The 15,411-nt window shown below is 42.9% G+C and overlaps 1 protein-coding gene across 1 annotated transcript in view; it reads left to right on the top strand.

The window, feature by feature from the left end:
• The window catches only part of COL28A1 (collagen type XXVIII alpha 1 chain), a 688,108-nt gene that overhangs the window by 320,493 nt on the left and 352,204 nt on the right, over positions 1 to 15,411 (top strand). The window contains exons 18-19 of the mRNA XM_085630877.1: positions 2,510 to 2,578; positions 6,348 to 6,419. Coding sequence (XP_085487003.1) covers positions 2,510 to 2,578; positions 6,348 to 6,419 — 141 coding nt within the window. The remainder of the gene's footprint in view (positions 1 to 2,509; positions 2,579 to 6,347; positions 6,420 to 15,411) is intronic.

Genomic DNA, 15,411 nt, shown 5'->3' with positions numbered 1-15,411 from the left:
CATTCGTCCTTTTCTTTTCCACATTCACTACCAAATCATATATGTACAAGTGCAGAGATCTCTGTCAATGTGGTGGAGACCTCTGTACAGAAAAGATACAAGAGGAAGAGGTGGAGATCTCCTGCTGAAGGTCTGTGAATTGCATTTTGTAGCGCGTAAAGTAGTACTGATGAAGTACTACTTTACATACTCCAATAATGCCATTTTACTAATCAGGCCCTTAGTGTACCTTTTTCAACCCTTTCAATAACTTTTGCAACTTCATTCTCTACCAGTCTGCCTGATATGTTTTACAAATGTAAATTACTTGTTTAAGGTTAGTCAAATAATAAATCAGTTAATGTAACTTAATAGACTAAAAACCCATTTAAAATTCTTACATATTTACATTTCTATATGATATTATAATTCCTCTTATTTATAAATTTTCTGTTCTGATTAAATATTTAAGGTATAACACTCAGCCCTGATATTTAAGCTCTCAATTGTTTATGAGTTGTTTAGTCTATGGCATCATATGAATTCTGACCAATAAAGGGGAGTAACAATGGGAAGCAGGCAAGTTCATCATTTAATACAAACCACCTGTCTCTCTGACATTAATATTTTATCCATCTACTTAGAACTCAGAATCCATTCTAATTAATCTAATGCCTATTTCACAATGGCAAATTAGTTAAATGAAAAGGAAATGGGAGCTATCTTCTTCCTCTTTATAATAATAAATATGTTTATCCCAGTTCCCCGTACTTAATATATTTACTTGTTTGAGTGGCAGGACACACATAAGTTTCACCCATAAGGCCTTGAATTACTGGAGTTCCACAAATGATGTATAACTATCTAGTTATTTTATGTCTACAGTGAAAGGTTATGTTAATGTTTTGTAAAGCTTTTTTTCAGAATCATATTTTGTTGTTGACATATACAATGCCTATGCATATTGAATGCATTTGAAACAGTGTTATGTTAACTTTCTACCTGCTTAACACTGGGGCATCCAAAATGCCGTACCTTCTTAGTGTTCTCATTCTCCATCAAATTCCAATTTTTTGTACTAAACAGGGATGTATTAACTATTAGAACATTGGAATGTGGAGCACTCCATTGTAGAAAATGGAGTGTTCCGTGCTTCTACGGGTCAGTAAAGACCTGCAAAGCAACATTCCAATGTTTTCACAAAGGCCTCTCGGAGCCTGTGGCGATTTAAACCCCCACGAACTCCGAGAGGCCTTCGTTTTATTTGTTAGAACATTCTGCCCTCTAGTGGCATAATGTTCTAAATAGCCTCATAGCCCTTCGTAGCTGGGCTAAACTGGCTAGTAAAGTCCCACTCCCTTGTTAAAGGCCCTCGACTTCGGCTCGGGCCTTTAACGCTGGAGCGGGCCTTTAGTAGCCGGTATAGCCCGCAATGGCGGGCTATAAGGCTATATTATCTCAGAGAGACTGAAAACAAGACCTAATAAAGTCAAGTGAGTTTTTTTGTTGGACCTGCAATGGAATAGAAAGGTGGTAGTTCATCATATTGGTAAATATAGCCATTGTTCACAATCCTAGCTCAAACAAGAAGCAACATGTTTCGACTCCTTGTCAATGTCCTTCATTCCCATTTTCAAAGGACAATGGGGACATATTTGCTTTGCTTCAATGATAACACATTCATAGAGTCCTCCTAAACTAACCCCTAAAAGGAAATTGAACTGTATTGAAATGCTCATAAGTCTTAGGGCCTAATTAGGACATTGGTGGTGTGTTAATGGGCTGCCACGCCACCGCCCTGCTCCGCTCCCACACTGCCAAAGTCGACTGCTGCCTGCCCACCAGACTACTAGTTTCCTCGTGGTCTATCGGGCGGTGCTTTGGCGGCCCAGCAGGGATGCAGGTCGAAGGCCCATATGTGAGCCTTAGAACTGCAGCGTAGAGGGAGCAGCAAAGCCTGTTTCTGCACGGATGGACTGGGCAGTCCATGGTGTGCAGGAACAGGGGTGCATGCACAGAGGGTGGCACAACATGTGCCCATCAGCCTGCACCCCCATGCACAGGGACACCAGGGAGCTTTGTAGCACCCCCTTACGTTCCTGACCGTCACACTACTCATGACAGGCTCACCGCCATGAAAAGTGTGGAGGTCTGGAAAGTCGTAAAATACTGCGGCACCACCAGCATATTTCTGCCCCAGACCTCTGCGCTATCGCCAAGGGATTGTGGATCCCCAGTGGTTGCAGCGGTCCCATGGCAGTGTGGCCGCCAAAGTTGTAATATGGCGGTCGGACTTCTACTGCTGCGCCGCCATGGGTTTGGCAGTCCCCGGATCACCAAATTCATGATCAGGACTTCGTAAGTACAAATAGTATTTGAGGGAAATGCAAAGGCAATGAAGACCGAAAGGCTGAAATATAGTGAAGCGGTAGCGTCTTGCTAGGACAGCCATCCAGCCAAATTGCTGTATTGAATTGAGCTGCAGAAACAATGCAAACAGTAACCGTATATTAAATAATTTCTTGCCTAGGGGGAAGAAGGTGAAGCCGGACCTCCAGGACCCCCTGGGCCTTCCGTAGTTGGAGCACCAGGCCCTAAAGTAAGTCTTTAAAACACTGTCTTTGTGATTCCAATTAACAATTTTATGTTATGAACTGTATTCATATTTGCACGTGTGTCAAGTTCTGTTTAAGACCTTTACTCCTGACGATCATGCAATGAGATATGTCTTCATTGTGTGCAGTGAAACTTTATTTAATTTTTAGGTTGAAATGTAGGATTTATTTAATATATTATGTGCCTGTTGTAATAGTAGTAGATAGACTGAGTCCTGACCATGCTGAAGGGGGAGCGCCATTCTGCTCTCATGGCCTTTAATGGCAAATTGTTGCTTTGCGTCAACGTTGCTCAGCATTGGTCCACACTCCTGTTTGGATTTTCCCATAGTACTTCCCAGGGACAGGAGGAACTTGAAATAATCTGTACAAATGGAAAGGGCTGCTTTATTTCCCCGCAGTTTTGTAAAAACGAACTTGACCCGACGGTATCAGAGCGCTTTACATGAGCAACAGTTGCTGTTACATACGGACACGTTCATTTTTGTTAGGTTAGATTAAGTAATTTGCCCAGAATCACAGGATGTGGTTCGTCCCTGCCGAGACTCAAACTCGGTTCCCCTGCGTCAAGGTCGACCGCTCTAGCCCTAAAGCCATATCCTCTCCCCTTAATTGGCTGCTTAATGGGCAAGAGTATTTTCTCTGTGGAGAAAAAGAAATATAAGCAAGTGCTTTTAGATATATGCAGTTGACGTCTATCTACAATTATTCATGGGTGAATACTTACTCCTGTGATACTCCTAGAAGAGGGAACCTCTTAAGAGTACGGCTGGTATTCTTTCCGATTCAAAATATTGTCATTTGCGCCCAAATGTCGGTGTTAGCCAGAGGTGCAGATGTTACTTTGTGAATCACACCCCTTTTATGTAACTCTCAGATGATTTGACTAAAATGAGGGGGGTTAAAGCTTGTTCACTAGGATTGCATCCATATGCACAATATGTCATGGCAGAGAGTCCTGTGCATATTCCATTTAGCAGGATGAGCCAAGAACCACAGTGCCACAGGGTCATTGCTGAGCCACATACTCTTCATATGCAGCCCAGCAGAGATGAGCATGGGTACTGGCCGCGCGACTTGTACACACATGGAGCCATGTAATGTGGTTAACCAGAAGCTTGGCAGATAATCTGCATTGTTCAAAGGATCCCAATAAAGAGTATAATGCTGTACTGAAAAATACTGACAAGCAGCAGATGAGTGCTGACAACAAATGGAAGGTCAGATTCTTCGATTTTCATTCTTTAACATTACATTCTGACATGTTCCCATAGCAATGCAAATGGTTAGTTGCTCATAAATTAATTCTGCATTCACTGCCTTCTGCTTAACTCTTTCTCTGCTAAAGGTGTTCGTCCTGGTAATACTGATTACTTCAATTCCATCTGCCTCATCCCAGTCCTTACAGTGTGAGGCATATGTACATCACAGACAAGCACCCTGCTGTCTACCAAGAGGAAAAATAAAATCTAGGGTTCTAGCTTCAAGCTTCATGGTCAAAAGATAGGAGAAGACAAACCTGAAAAATTTAATGACTGAAGTTCCATCAGATTTGGTAGCCTTCTCACCTTGCCTGCAACATTGCCTTTTTCTTTATAAACAAATGCTATTGTTTTATTGTAAGGGAATAACAAGTCACATGTCCCATCCATTAAAACAGAACAGCCAGTAACAAATACAATTTGCAGCAAGCCCAGCAGCTTGTTCAAACCTGCGCACATAGAAAGAAAGAGACATACAAGTTGTATTTTCATTCGACTCCAGCGTCCACTCCCAAAGCCCCAAGCCATTTACTCCAAACTTTTGCATGTTTACCCAGGCATCCACTGGCCTCATACACATTATTTTCTTTTTGCGTGTACTAGTCCTGTCCACACCTTCACAATGTCAGCGATGGTGACCTGAGAGCCTTCCAATGTGCAGCAATATCTCACTTAGCCACTACAAGAGAAGTTCCCAAGAAAGCCCTGTCTGCCCTAGAGTATCCCACCCCATAATCCACTCCTAAGAGAATCAGCAAAGGGGAGAGTTCCAACGTCAGGTACAAGACGTCCGATAATTCAGACACCACCACCTCCCAGTAACATGTTATGGAAGGACAGGACCACACCATGTGAAAGAAGTCCGCAGGCATATGACAACAACTGGGTTTGGTCACCAGGCCATCCTGAAACAGCCTGACTGGAGTAAGGTAGGCGCAGTGTAGGTAATAGGTTTGCACCAAACGAAGCTTGGATGAAATTGCCATTACTCTAGGGACCATCAGCGCATCGCACCAGACAGCATCTTCTAAGGGCCCTATCCATGCCTCCCAAAGGGTCTTGAGGGCTTCAAATGACCGAGGGCTATTAAGGATCAGGGGACGTGGGTTCACAGTGCATGGCACAGCTGCAGAAATGTATGAAATTGTGTATTGGAGAGTGAATGGGTTTGCTGGAGATCTTGGAAGGAGACCATATGTGAGCCTGCCCAGACATCGCCTAGAAATGTTATATCTATGGTGTTCCATCGAGCAAATTCCTCAAGTGTTGCCACCTCCACCAACCATGTGCCCTGCTTTAACAAGGTTTGAGTGTGATTCTTCCACTGCCCGCCCTCCATTAAAAATCCGGGGTAGTCACCTCTGGTATCGTATTTGGTATGGTAATACCATAGAGTAACGCCATAATGCGGGAGAGACCCATCGTGGAGAACTCACGCCAGTGAGATGCAACATTTCTATGTCCTATGTTTTAGCAAAAGGTCTGTAACGTCTTCCCCAGTACTCCAAAAGTCTTTAACTGTTCTAGATATCAGACTACAGAATTAAGTTGTGTGAAGTCTCCTCACACCTCCTAGTCAGGACTGTAGCCAAATATCTAGTGAGAGGCTGGGGATGGAGGAGAAGACACAGGATAATCATCTATCATTCCATTGCCTCTCTTGGGTCACAGGAGATCCAGGGGAGGTGGAGGGTCATTGGTGGCCATGGCACCGGATCAGAATCTGGGGTCAGATGTACGTAGGAAAGTGTTTCTGATTACTAAACATCACATTTTTGATATTCACTATTTGGCAATCCACACACCCATGTACCTGTGGGACCACTACCTGCTCTTAAAACATGTTTTTACATGTTTTGTGGGAAAGGGGCCTTCCCATTTGTGAGTGGGCCACCACCTACTTGAAGTAGGTGGTAAAATGTGAATGTTTTGCGACCGCATTTCGGTCTTAAAACATTCACACAAACCACTGTGATTCAGTATTAGGAAAGGACACCCTAAACACGCCTCTTCCTAATATCAAATTGCAAACCCAATTTGTGATTCGATAACTGGGTACTGAATTGCAAATCGGGCCATTTGCACACGAAAAAACCTTTGTACATCTGGCCCCTGGTTATTCACTGCTCTGATGTACGAGCACTGAATAATTAAACTCGATGCTCGCTCCTTTTACTTCAGAGAAGTGAATAACTTAGTTTCAAATATGTGACTGTAACTATATTTATATCAAGAAAAGCAATGAAAACTAAAGAGCTGGATGAATTTATACACAAGCCATGTGTTGCGATCTGATCTGCCAAACGAAGGTTGCTTTGAACATTTATCAGTTTTTTTGCCTACTGTGCACTGTTTTAGTTTGATAACCTATAACATAATCTAGTATGCCATAATATATGTTCCAAAATTTGAATGTAGGAAATAAAGATAGTGTTAATGTAGTGTTAAATAAACGTATATAACTTTCTTCTTAAAACTTTGCTTACTTCAGGGTGATCCCGGCTCGCAGGGATTGACGGGAGAGCCAGGATTACAAGGAAAAGACGGAGAGATGGGAAAAAAGGTGAATAGCCTTGATTTCTTGGTGTATAAAACATGTTTATCATCTTGTGAATTCAAAGGGCCTGACTGTGAATAGGACGGTAATGTCATTGCTGGCAGCCATTTTTAATTTAAGGGGTTAAACCAGGGGTCTTCAAACTGTGGGGCGCGACCCCCAGGGGGGCCGTGGAGTTGTGCAAAGGGGGTCGCGCCTTCCCAGTCACACTTCTGCCCAGGCCCAAGGGCTTCAGCCCCCCCCCCCCTTCCCCCGTCCTGTGTCTCAGCCCGGGCTGCTGCAGTGAAACTTGAGCTGCTGGGGGCTCAGCTGGGCAGTGTCTGGATTCCTATCTCTGGCACCCCCGTGTTTTTTCACAGGTCTTTAAAGACCATTTAACATGCCTTTGTAAACTGGTTACAGAGGCTTAGGTTTTTTTGCTGGTTCCAGTACCCCCTGGGTCCCCACTGTGCCTATTGCTTACATTTGGATTTTACATTCACTGCCGTAGTGTGAGAATGCATTTCATGGAAAGGAATACAAAGTTGGCTTCCTGGGGGCGAAAGTTTATTGTGCTTTTGAAGCACCTGCTGCAGCGTTTCTTTCCCCGGCAATTGCCAGGCCTCACATAACTGTCAAGATAACTTGTGTGATTAATTATCTTCCTGGAGAGAGATCAGAATGTTGTATAGTTGAGGTTTTGACTTGGGTGATGTTAGTGCAGAGGGTTAATATGCCTGCTGCAAAGAACGTGTACCAAGTAGGTTACAGAGTGCGTATGATGTGAAGAGATCAGCAGGTTACTGCTTTCAAAAGAGACATCCTTTTGTTACTTGCAATTTATAACTTAAAGCCCTAATAGAGAATAGTGAGCTATTAACTTTCATCCTAGAACAGCATGCACACTACAAAGAATACATTATTAGACCATTGATTAATGTTGCAAAAAGGGTTAATTTGGCTAGAAATCAATTCTTATTATTAAAGGAAACTCCCAACTATGCTGTTTCTTTTTCGACTCTGAGTTTGTGCTTCTCCACACCAAGCACTCTTGAACTATACTGCCTACCAGTATGGATGACATGTGACTCCTATACTTTTAGTCCTTTGGCTTATGTAACATTTCCTATACACTGATTTACACACTTATGATTGTCTCTGAGTAATGTGTGTGTGATGCAAAGTGCTCGGACACCCTACACTGGTATGAGTGGCACTATATAACTAATTCAATGCATCTGAGAGTGTGGGGTTATGGAGACTTGGTCACTGTTAAAGGGTGCTAGTGAGAGAATCCGTGGTGGGGGTGGTCATTGTGGGGGGCACCAACAAACATGGTCGCACAGGGCACCACCAGCACTAAAGCCGGCCCTGGGAAGTATGCACAGATAAGCGCTGAAAATACCGCTTTAGGTGATTGTTTTTTTTTGTACCGACTGGGCCACCAAAATAATCTGCTGGCAACCCTAACCATAGGACTGGAAGTTTGTTGCAGGATCAGCACATTATTTATTTCCTTCACCCTCGATCCCCGATTAATGCCGCAATAGTTTAACTTAGATCTTAAAGTCTACGCCCCGTCAATAACATGCTGAGTTACTTCATGGGTCTGGGAATGCACCCTGCATTCAGACAACTCATTCCTCATTCTCGCCCTTCATTGTCATGCTCACCCTGCACTCACAGTGATCACAATGCACTCACACTGATCACCATGCACTTGCACCATTCACCCGCTCACCTTGCACTCACAGCGATCACAATGCACTCACACTGATCACCATGCACTTGCACCATTCACCCGCTCACCTTGCACTCACAGTGATCACAATGCACTCACACTGATCACCATGCACTTGCACCATTCACCCGCTCACCTTGCACTCACAGCGATCACAATGCACTCACACTGATCACCATGCACTTGCACCATTCACCCGCTCACCCTGCACTCACAGTGATCACTCTGCTCTCAAAATGCACTTGTCCTGCTCACACTATACCTCAACCTGCAGTCACACGAGTACACTACTCATCCTGCACTCATGTGACACTTCACTCACCTGTCCCCCTCACTACTCAATATGCAACTCACTCAAACAAGCCCATCAGTAATCATACATTCATTCATCCCATTCTGAACTTGCATCCGCACCCAAAATGAGAGAGGACAGCAAGGGAGTGAGAGAATTTGATTGAAGAGGTCAGGGATGAGGAGAAATGTGAATTGCCGAAGAGAAGTGTGGACACGCAAGAAGTGAGTGTGATCCAAAGGTGAGGGCTTCTGTTAGAACAAAGGGGAGATGTGAAAGAGGAATGGGGGGACTGGAGAGGTGTAAGATACAAATAGACAAAAATTTGAATGAAGAGACGAGGTGAATGAGAAGTGCTGAGGGGCACGGGAGGTGACAGGGCCAGAGGGGCCATGAGATAAATGTGAGAGACTGTTAGAGATGAGGGCAGTGAAAGGACAGAATGGCAAGAGGTGATTAAAGGTGAAGTGAGAGGTTGAATGGGGAGAGTTCAGAAGTTGTAAAATGGGGTGAAAGAAAATGACCTGCAAAGTGAGAGAGGGATCCGGGGTTAGGAGAGGAGAGAGGGATGGAAGGGAGGGGGTGAGAGGAAAACTGCATGGGTAAAAGGCTTAACTCTACACAAAACCGCCAGGGTTTTAAGGGACCCCTGCTTTTACGGTCAGGGCCAGGTGAGCTTCTAATGTGGCAGCACGTATTGCTGCAGAGTGGAAGGCCATTCACAAAAGTTGACTTGAAATCTTTCTGATGATAATTGCTGTATTTTGGTTATAAATGGGTACTGATTGGGTACAATCTTTCCTCAGCGTTACTATGTGTAACAAATATCAAAATAATGAAGCAATGCTAACCCAAAATACGCGGCATCACATAACCTTATTTACATTTTCATCCCACGCAATTTAGTCAACAGGTTTAGACATTTTTGTCACGAGGGGGTCCTTACGCCTCAAAATGTTGACAGGGGGGTCTCGGCATCCAAAAGTTTGAAGACCTCTGGGTTAAACGGAGGTGGGAGTGTTGTTTCCCATCAATTTCGCTTCCTCACTGCAGCATCCTTCATCTGCAAGGGACGTCTGTGCTCAGTGTATGGTGAGTGGGTATTTCCACAATGGTTAGTACCAGATACGTTTTGCTTTTAATACCACAAGTGGAAAGCGTTCATGGACTTTGCTAGCAGAAGGGAAATGTTTGGTCTTGGGTCGGAAATATTTATGGCAGCTACATAACAGCCTGTTCATGTGCAATGACTTAAAGAGAATTTCTTGGAAATCCACCCACTCATCGAAGAATAACGCAGGAGGGGAATGACTTAGTAAGTAATGGGAGGATGTCCTGTAAAATAATCACAAGTATCTGCTTCCAATTCATTGAAAAATAAGGAAAAAGGTTCATGTTTATTCAAGAGTGGAAATAAATTCCAAGAGAGTTTGGAATAGGTGTGTGTTAAAAATCCAGATGGTGCAAACATCCCTAGACTGCTGAATAAAATATATTGAATACCTTTTCCATCATATTTCTTTCCTCTCCTAATTTTTTCATTTATTTTTCATTTTCAAGAAACATAAGGTGGACGGTAGGATTGTCACAGCAGACTTGGGCCCTTTCTATTGGAGGCACTCTCAAGGGCTGGGTGATAGTGGTCGAAGCGGTCAGTGCTGCGCTTCTCAGATCATTAAATTGTGGGCAGTGGCGGCTGCTAGGGACCAGAAGTGGTGAGGCAGCGGTGGGAGGGAAGGGGGTTGAAAAGAAAAAAGAAAAAATCACTTACCTATCTACGGCTGCCGCCTCTCCTCTGTTCTCTTCTGTTCCTGACTCTCGGCAGCACACAGGCTCCTAGACTCCCCCAAGCCAATCATAGCGCTGCTATCATTCTGGTAATGGTATTACCAGCATGACAGCAGCTGCTTGATTGGTCTGAGCGGCTTGGTTTGCTGCTCAGCCAGTGCCCGGGACTGTTTTCCACCTGGCTGTGCAACACAGCTGGTTGGAGAAATGCTAAGTGCGCATGAAGGTTCGGCCGTCCTGCGCACTTATAGTGCCCACCACTCCTCCTCCCTGCTGGCTGCTGCTGTACGCCGATATAGCACAACCCATCCCGCCCTGGCTCAGTACTGAAAAATAAAATGATAACATTGTGTTATTGCCATTTTATTTTTCCTTGTTGCACTGCTCAGAGAGCGGTGGGGTGACGCTCCTTCGCCTTAACGTAGGAGCCGCTGCTGATTGTGGGTCCCAGTCACAAAGCGTCTTGTGTGAGATGAATCATCAGGACTGATTTATAAAGCATATTTTTGGAGAAGTAGTGCCGCACTCTAGCCTAAGATGTGTCTTACTCATTAACTTCCTGGAATAAGATTTGGTTACTCCCTAAAAGAAAGTTTTTTTGGATTCACAAAGAGATTAAGCATGCCTGAGTAAGAATGCTTCACGAATAAGTTCTGGTTATTCAGGTGTGATTCACGTTTGAGATCAGACTAATCATGGGAGCAGCATGGGGAATCGGATCGGCTGTCTCACGAGGCAGCCAAAGTATATACATCGCAAATCTTCTTTTGTAGGTTTACTCCTACTTTTGGAGTATGTTGTTTGGAGTATATTTTTTTTTGAATTCAGAAATGTTTTCCGGAGTGCGCCTAGTAAGCTCTGACTGTCACGGTTTTCCCATTAGTGCTCCTGTGAATCCTATTTTTTCATTCGCAAATATATCAGTGCTATGGCGAAAAGGAAGTGGGCATGTATGGAACTGCCAACTTTATGCCCGATTTTTAAAACAATTTTGAAATCGGCACTTCAAGGTTTCCAACCTTGCATGGGTGCAGACATGCAATTTTCTTTAAATTCACAATGTTTCCTAGTCTGAGTAGACTTGTGAACATGCCTTTCCATGTGTGCGATCACAACTTTGTGCTGTTTTCCCCCATGGGAGAAAATATGGAAGCCAGAAGAAGATTCCTTCTACACTTCAACCAGCTTTAGAGGCGCTCCCATTCCACACCATGTTGTGACCATGAAGATTTGGCTTTTACATCTTGAATACTAAAATTTAGCATGTTAGTGAAATAAGGCAGAAGTTACTGATCCATTTGACCAGAGCACTGTGCAGCGTTTGAACACACCCTGAAATTTCAGTAGCATCTCTCCAGGGCTACAATGTGTCATTGTGCTCTTTCCCTACAACAAAAATGTAACTGATACAGAATTATTACAAGTCTAATCATTTATCCATCAAAACAACTTGTTAAGATTTGATACCAGCAGAGGGCCCAACATTACATTTAAAGCCTTGCAAACGCACCATGAAGGCGTACCTGCCGTGGAGGCAGCAGATCAGTGAAAAGTTAGGCCACATTAGTGAAAAGTTAGGCCACACTTCGCAGTGTAAGTAGCAACCCAGCCTGCCATTTAAAGTGGGGGCAGAAGTCCCTCTGCAAGCGGGTGCTGTCAGTGAGTGCATCAACCTGCATGCAGATACCTAGGGGCCCACAGGACCCCCCTTCAAGGTCACCCTGTGGGGGCACACTTTGGGCCTGATTACGAGTTTGGCGGACGGGTCACTCCATCACATACATGACCGATATCCCCTCCGCCATGTTATGTGTTCCATTATGTTTCATTGGATATAATGGAACTCGCAAAACGGTGTGACACCTCTTTCTGGTACACAGTTAGTGCACTTCTTGGCAGCTCCTTTGCCTTTGTGCCAGCTTATGTAACATACTCAAAAGTATCCAGTAGCTACTGTTTAGAGCTTATTCAAAAACCAAGCCAATGGAATCAATTCATAGGCTTGTGTGATTTATTTCACAGTTTTTTAAATTATTCCATAGATTCATTAATATTCAAATCAAATCAAACATTAAGGGCAACACAAAATAGTGACAGTTTTCGACATGTGAGTCACATAAACAAATAGCAGATATGAACAAGCATTACAAATGTGTATAATACAACAGTGATTTATGTGCAATTACATAAACACATAAAAAAATAATGAAAGCACCAGTCCATAAATCAAAGGTAGCAATGAGGCGGAGTAGCAAGTCGAAACTTGCAAACCACTATACATTCTCCTGCCTGTGTGCACAGCTCTGGGGATCCTATGAATCAAGTTAAGGGTAACTGGGGAGGGAAATTAGTTGAACCTTCTCCCTAAGTTATCAAGATTAGCTTTTCCCAGACGCTGTTGTCAACGCGCTTCCAACCCCATCAGCATTCAGGGGTTTTCATCAGGACTTGGATATGGTGAAATCTAATAAAAGAAGTCAGGTGTGGGTGCTTTAGAAATAGGAGAAACTTCTTCAAACAGGCTTATACCACCAACCACTTATCAAGAATCTAGTTCTGCCTCTAGGGTTGAAAGTAGAAACACTATTCCTATAGATACAGCCACTACTACTCCGACTTATCAAAGTAATGCAGCTTTGACCATACGTGGTATGTTTAATACACTATAGCAGGCTTAGACCAAGTGCAAGACCTAGATCTCCTGAATTCATTGATAATAAACATCAGCTTGCCAGTTCCCACAAGTCTAAGTTGTTGCTACAAAAACAGCAACTTCAAGCTAAGTGTTTTGTGAAAAATGTTTGTGAGTTTGAGATAGCGATCACATTTGTTTTAATAATATTTAATAAACACATTAGGCAATGTGTAATGAAACTGGTTAATTGACCAAGGCTGTTACCACTCTCTGGTGTTATCAATGAGGAGAGCTTAAATCAACAGCGCAGGCATGGACATCTCGCCACAAAACTGCATGGCTTTGAAAGGTGTCTTGCTGGTTCTACTAGTGTTCTCTCTCAGAGAATGGGTAATTTACAAATCAGGATGGGCCATTTTAGTGGTGATAGTTTTGGGAATCCTGAAAAATTAAAAAATGTGCTTGAGAAAATGCAAACCGTACATGTTTCTAGGGCAGAGGGAGGTCATGTTGATGATTGTGAAGAGGCATCCAGCCAAGGGTAAAGTAGTTTAAGGCACAGTGCTAGAAAAGTTGTAGAGATAAAGGGCACAGCAACTGTAAGTTCTACAGAAAGAGCTATTGTCTTTAAAACGAGGAAAGGGGGCTGTGAATAATTTTTGTGTTTATGTTTCTTCAATAGCATTTGAAATTATAATATCCATTTATAAAAGATGTTGGCAAATGAAAGTTATGATAATATTTTGGATCATATTTCATCTTCTTTTCAATTCATATTAACTGTGAATGAATAGAAAAACAGATTTCTAGTAACTATTGCATTATAATTAATATATTTTTAAAGTTTTAACATACAAATAAATATTAGTTCCATCCGAAATGGTTGTAGGTTATTTACATGCTTAGTCTTCTTCCTTCCATTACTCTTTTTGTATCTGGATTGGGTTATGTTGGTGAGTGGATGGTAGAGCGTCAACATCACTTTCTTCATCTATTGGTTACAATGGGAAGCCTTCTTGTTGCAGTATTATACAACGCAGCACAGCATGCTACAATCTTATAATAGGTTTCTGAGGCATACTTTATTGCTTCTCCACTTTTATAAATGTATTGGATCTATCCTCTAATACGTCAAATGTATATTTAATCACAGAACATGGTTGCCTGTGCGCTATATTGAACCGTCTCTCCCTTGCACACAGGTATGGTGTCTAGCCAAAGTTAAGTTGGTTTGGATGGGTTGGACAAAGGATACTTTCTCCATATTTCACCTTACATTTCCTTTTGACAGGCCGTTTTACAATTTGTCGCTGGGTCCACTTTAACTGATTTTCTTCCAAGAGGAAGAAAAAACACCTCCCCACATCCAAGCCATTGTTACTGCTCTGGGAGCCATTTTTGCACCTCATTAAGGCCAAACATAGGCAGACCAGCTATCAGTTGCTTTCAGTAAGCTAAACCTAATTAGCCTACTGAAGGTTCAGGCAAATAAAATGTAACTTTCCAAAAGTTACTTTACCTAAGTATTTATTCAACGTCAGACTTTACCATTAAATTGGATTTTTACTAAATATTAAAAATAATCTTTGAATGACTTCCAAAATTGCTTCCTGGTTAAGCTTACAGATTAAGATTTATAATATGTATTTTGACATTTTCTAGTATTCACCTACAGCCATGCCATCACTGGAGCAACATGCCAATTTAAATTTTGCCATTGTTCCACTTTAAAATATCAGGCACCCTACCCTGTGTGCAGCAAGGTGTACTTAGCGGTGACCTTTTAAAAACAGTATTTCCTGCTTGTCAGAAGCATTATTTTGACATGTTTTACAACAGGTTTTTAGACTGCTACCATCAAATTACACATGGTAGGCCTGAAGCCTACTCTGTAGATGGCACAACCGATGCTGCAGTCCACAGGTGGCATGTAACTTACTGGGCCTGGGTGCATTTAGAACATCATATACTGGAGATGTATGAGCAGTTTAAATATGCCTATCAGGGATAAGTCAATGTAACAATGTTTAATAGGGGAACACGGTCACTTTACCCCTATGTAGCTGGGGTAACAGTACACAAATTTCTAAGCCCAGCACAAATATGGTCCAGAAACAGATGAAAATCTGGGAGGACCATGCAGGAAAGGTAGATTTTCTACAGCTCTCACATTTTATAATGCAAAGTCTGGACCTCAAATGATTCTCATCCAATAAATTGGTCTGACCTTTTCCTTCCTGTTCCGGGTCATAAGTAGGGGTGGGCGGAATTTTCGTAGTCGCGCTACGCAAAGCTCCGCGAAACGGTAAAAAATCTCCGCGAACATGCAGAAATTCCGTGAACACGCGGAATTGCTTGTTCGCAGTGCTTTTTTCCTGTTCGCGATCGCTGTTTGCATGCTCGGGGGGAATTATCTCTCGAACACGCATTTTGAGAACGCGAACAAGCAAATTCCGTGAAGCCGTGGAACGCAGAATTTTGGGCAATCCCGCGTTCTCCGCGGAACGCGAAATTACCCGAATTTACCGCCCAGGCCTAGTCATAAGTAGCAGAGACAGTATCA

The sequence above is a fragment of the Triturus cristatus genome, chromosome 10 (assembly GCF_964204655.1).
Source record: "Triturus cristatus chromosome 10, aTriCri1.1, whole genome shotgun sequence".
Classification (NCBI taxonomy): domain Eukaryota; kingdom Metazoa; phylum Chordata; class Amphibia; order Caudata; family Salamandridae; genus Triturus; species Triturus cristatus.
Note: the sequence above shows the minus strand (reverse complement) of the source record. Positions and strands in the feature narration are given on the sequence as shown.